Below are 5,377 nucleotides of genomic sequence, written 5' to 3' on the forward strand. Positions count from 1 at the left end.
AAAAAAAAAAAAAAAAAAAATTAATTAGTTCCCTGTTCTCTTTGTAAATGCCGCAGTGGCAAGCTCCTGAACACTGAGTTTCTTTCCAACAAAGTATAAATCCAATTAAAAGATCATTATTACAAGAAATTTCTGCAGCAGGGTTCATTCTGCCAAACATTCCACTAATTTACTCTTCTGCTCTTTGCCCAGAGAACACAGTTTGACAATTTACTCCATTTCCCCAGCAGATCTTCTCTTAAGTAAATAAATCTAGAGACACAAGTTCACTGTTCCAGGAATAATCTAGGCAGCTGCAAATTTCTCTTGCCATGGCAGAACCACTGTGGCCATAAGTTTTCAACCTTGGTCTGAAAGGATTCCAAAACTCTGGACATTCTTTTCCATAATAAACCAGACCATGTTTGGGTTTTCACTGTCACACTGTCTTGCAAATAAATACACACAGTAGACTACCATTTAGCCAACAGAGTGTCTGAGAGTTAAGAGAGTTGACCTCACTGTTAGACAATCGCCAACCCCCACCCTTTATTTCATACTCTAATCATTTTTGTATATTAGGTTTATGTGTCTGTTTTCATTTGAACAAAAAGTCTCCACAAAAGATACAAAAATTAGGCCAGGCATGGCGACTCACACCAGCACTTTGGGAGGATGAGGTGGGCAGATCACGAAGTCAGGAGTTCGAGACCAGCCTGGCCAACATGGTGAAACCCTGTCTCTACTAAAGATACAAAAAATTAGCCCGGTGTGGTGGTGCGCACCTGTAATCCCAGCTACTAGGGAGGCTGAAGCAGGAGAATTGCTTGAACCCAGGAGGTGGAGGTTGCAGTGAGCCGAGATGGTGCCATTGCACTCCAGCCTGGGTGACAGGCAAGACTCTGTCTCAAACAAAACAAAACAGAAACAAACAAAAAACCCCCAAAAAATTAGCTGGGCATCGTGGTGTGGGCCTGTAGTCCTAGCTATTCAGGAGGCTGAGGTGGAAGGATCACTCGAGCCCAGGAAGCAGAAACTACAGTGAGCCGATAATGCGTCACTGCACTCCAGCCTGGGTGACAGAGCCAGACGCTGTCTCAATAAAACAAAAAAACAAACAAACAAAATCATAAAAAAAAGAAAAGAGGCCTAGCGCAGTGGCTCATGCCTATAATCCCAGCACTTTGGGAGGCTGAGGCTGACAGATCACAAGGTCAGGAGTTCAAGACCTGCCTGGCTAACATGGAACACAAAAATTAACTGGGCGTGGTGGCACGTGCCGGTAATCCTAGCTACTCAGGAGGCTGAGGCAGGAGAATTGCTTGAACCCGGGAGGCGGAGGCTGCAGTGAGCTGAGATTGCACCACTGCACTCCAGCCTGGGTGACAGAGAGAGACTCTGTCTCAGGGGAAAAAAAAAAAAAAAGAAAAAAATGTTACAACCAAGGGGGAAGGGGAAGCAGGTTAAAGTAAGTAAATACATACATACATGCATACATACATACATACATACATACATAAATGTTACAACCAGTCTAGTAATATTAGAAGAAATAAATACTCTTTCTCAATAGCAAAACAGGTTTACTTCTGAACTTAAGAATAAAGCAAAACCAAGATTTCCCAGGTGCCCAACTTCTGGTACCTGGATCCACAAAGTTCCAATATTCTTCTATCCCTTTTTATTGACAAAAGCTTCCGTTTCCGACAGATTACACAAGAAAGCAGGACTGATATGAATAGGTGGAAAAAATGTCAAGCATGTTCTCCAGCAGTTTTACGATCTCTCCAGCTAGGGAAGGCCTGCCTGTGATATGTTTGTTTCAATTTTATCATGCTGTTTGATTTTTGTTGTCATTGTTTAGTTCAGCTATAAAACAGTTTTGCAATAAAAGTTTTGAATAAAACTTTTGAATAAAAGTTTTTGGTGTTTTGTTGTCTTAGCTTCTAGGCTCTTTAAATCATTTTAGATCTTCAAATTTTTTGCATGCAAAATGCATATTTTCAGCAAATTTACTTTCAGACTAATCTGTCACTAGCTAATAATAATGGTTAATACTTCAAATGGGCCAGGCATGGTGGCTCACACCTGTAATCCCAGCACTTTGGGAGGCTGAGGTGGGTGGATCACTTGAGGCCAGGCATTCAAGACTAGCCTGGGCAATATGGCAAAACCATGTCTCTACAAAAAATACAAAAATTAGCCGGGTGTGGTGGTGCACTCCTGTAATCCCCAGCTACACAGGAGGCTAAGACAGGAGAATCACTTGAACCTGGAAGGCAGAGGTTGCAGTGAGCTGAGATTACACCACTGCACTCCAACCTGGGCAACAGAACAAGAATCTGTCTTTAAAAAAAAAAAAAAAAAAGGCTAGGCGCCGTGGCTCATGCCTGTAATCCCAGCACTTTGGGAGGCTGAGGTGGGCGGATCATGAGGTCAGGAGTTCAAGACCAGCCTGGCTAACACGGTGAAACCCCGTCTCTACTAAAAATATAAAATTAGCCGGGTGTGGTGGTGGGTGCCTATAGTCCCAGCTACTTGGGAGGCTGAGGCAGAAGAATCGCTTGAACCCAGGAGGCAGAGGTTGCAGTGAGCCGAGATTGTGCCACTACACTCCAGCCTAGATGACAGAGCGAGACTGTCTCAAAAATAAAAATAAAAAAAGGTTGGTGCAGTGGCTTATGCCTGTAATCCCAGCACTTGAAGAGGCCCGGCGGATCACGAGGTCAAGAGGTCGAGACCATCCTGGCCAACATGATAAAACCCCATGTATACTAAAAATACAAAAAATTAGCCAGGTGTGGTGGTGCACGCCTGTAGTTCCAGCTACTCGGGAGGCTGAAGCAGGAGGATTGCATGAATGCGGGAGGCGGAGGTTGCAGTGAGCCGAGATCATGCCACTGCACTCCAGCCTGGTGACAGAGCAAGACTCTGTCTCAAAAAATAAAAAGAAAAACTTGCAAATGATTTACAACTTGCTGGGTACTGTTCCAGGCTTTTACCTGAATTAAATAATTCAGTTCTCACAATAACCTACTGATGTGGTTAGTATTATTTCCACTTTGCAGATGAAGAAACTGAAGCACAGTAACTCACAAGGGTCCCAGCTAGAAAATGGGAAATCACGGCCCAAACCCAGGTGCTCCTGCTCCAGAGTACATGCTCTTTACCAAAGGCTCTACTGCCATTTTTAGTTTTTATATCTGCTGATCTTTGTACTCAGAGACCAGAACACAACAGCCTTTAAGAGACCAAGAACAATCACACTTTGGGGAAAAAACAGAAAACTGGGTAAGAGTCCAATCCATGCAGGAAAAAAAAAAAAAGTCACATAAGACCAGGTGGAATCATCTAGCACACAAACACAATGTATATCCGTTTTCCATTTATGCTTATGCTGTCCTATGTGGCTTCTGGCGTCAGTAAAAGCCATTATTTCAAGGATGGGTGAAGCATCACAGTGCAGATGGCTGGGGCTGGTTGCTTGGAGCTTATTTTATGATGCATTATTTATAGATGCTATGATGTCATATCTAACAGAGACCTTCTCCAGACATTAATTCCTTGGAAATCCATACTCAAAAGGCATCTGTAACACTCATCAGAGATGAATGCTCACAGCATGGATTTCTGCCGTTAATCTGCAGGAAGGTCTGTGTAATTATCCTGCATAGACAATTTCTCCAAGTCAAATAATATTTTAGTAATATCTCACTATCCAGTTTCCTCAACAGCAGAGTCAACTTACATCCTCAGAAGGTTGTCCTAAGAACTCCCTCAAACTCACAGGCTATTAAACATTCAAGTCCAGGAAAAGGCAGAGATATTAACCCTAAATTCCAAAGTGGTTTGGTACAACTCACATGCACAGGCGTGCACCTTTAAACTACTCTACTGTGTAAAGAAGTTTCAAAGAAAGTACACACCCCACAAAACTTATTTAAAACCTCTTGTCACCTGTGCCACATCAAGTGTATTACATTTTTTAAAAAGTCCTCCCAATTTAGAATCAGAGAGTCATTTTGTTACAACTGGTGATCTGTGTAAGGCTCCAGAGAAACTGGGTCATGGAAGCATCGTCTCTAAATATTACTTAAGTGTTTATCGGCTGCAGTATCTAGCTGCTGAGAATAACTACCCCGCCTGCATGCAATTCCCCTGCTGGGGAGATTTGATTGAACCACAGTTAGCAGGAAATAACATCAAAAGTGAAAAAAGTTTTTCAATAATCATAGTAATAGCCAGCATCCAAGTCAGGAGAAGGAAAGCAGATGAAAGAGGGTTGTCTCCACTCAGAAAGGTCATCGTGGCATTTTCACACGAGGGCACTGGCCTCACAGAAAGCCAAGTGTTCCTTCTGGCCCTTCCAAAGTCACCTGTGCACCTCTGTGTCCTCACAGCACATTCTTCCCAGCCCCTGCCCTACCCAGGGCCAAGGCGACTGCCGACATGGAAAGGGGTAGGGGCCATTCCTTACGTTCCATGCTCTGGGGTCCACCTGAGAAGTTCCACGCAGACCAACAATCCACTGCCTTCCAAGAGACGCCTTGTGTGAGAAAGGCAGAGACTGGAGGGCTCCCAGCACCCTTGGGTCCGAAGAAAAAACAAGCCTCAACATCCTCTTTTAAGTGGACTAAACAACAGATGGCCACTGGTTTCCAGTTTCTACCAGAGGGAAGGAAATAAGAACGCCAAACTGTTATTTGTAGTCTCCCTAGACTCTCCACTTTCTAGGCAAAGGCCAGAAAAATGAAAATGGCCCCGCAGCCCTAGCCTGAAAACAAAGACCCTGTCATCAATTTTCTCCACTTCCAGAAGCCCCTGTGTGTCCTCTGGGGCCTGACATTTCTGCGTAAAGCTGCCCTCACTCTCCTACTCTGCTCAATCTGTCCTGCACCCTCCCTGGAGGCAAAGTAAATGACTTTTTCCTCCAAGGTCAGTCAGGTGGATGGTGCATTTCTTGAAAGCAAGGGCTGCGTCTTCCTCAGGGTCAGCATGATGTCTGGTACTCAAGTATATATTTTATAGTGAAAAATATTTGCTAAGGAATGAGCAAAGTCGGGCACCAGGCTAAGGGTAGAGGGCACAGAAAGGAGGACGGATAGCTATTAAAAATAGTTGAGGCCGGGCGTGGTGGCTCACGCCTGTAAACTCAGCACTTTGGGAGGCCGAGGGGGGCAGATCACCTGAGGTCAGGAGTTTGAGACCAGCCTGACCAGTGTGGAGAAACCTAAAAATACAAAATTAGGCGGCGTGGTGGTGCATGCCTGTAATCCCAGTTATTCAGGAGGCTCAGGCAAGAGAATGGCTTGAACCCAGGAGGTAGAAGTTGCAGTGAGCCGAGATCATGCCATTGCACTCCAGCCTGGGCAACGAGAGTGAAACTCCGTCTCAAAAA

General features: G+C 44.5%; 1 protein-coding gene across 1 annotated transcript in view; it reads right to left on the reverse strand.

Annotated features, from left to right (window-relative positions):
* The window catches only part of RGS10 (regulator of G protein signaling 10), a 36,366-nt gene extending 31,831 nt beyond the window's left edge, over positions 1–4,535 (reverse strand). Inside the window, 1 exon segment of the mRNA XM_017849784.1 lies at positions 4,457–4,535. Within this exon segment, the coding sequence (XP_017705273.1) occupies positions 4,457–4,463 (7 nt within the window). The 5' untranslated portion in view covers positions 4,464–4,535.
* Positions 4,536–5,377: the final 842 nt, after the last annotated feature.

This window comes from Rhinopithecus bieti, unplaced genomic scaffold (assembly GCF_001698545.2).
Source record: "Rhinopithecus bieti isolate Rb0 unplaced genomic scaffold, ASM169854v2 scaffold_33066, whole genome shotgun sequence".
NCBI classification, from domain to species: Eukaryota; Metazoa; Chordata; class Mammalia; order Primates; family Cercopithecidae; genus Rhinopithecus; species Rhinopithecus bieti.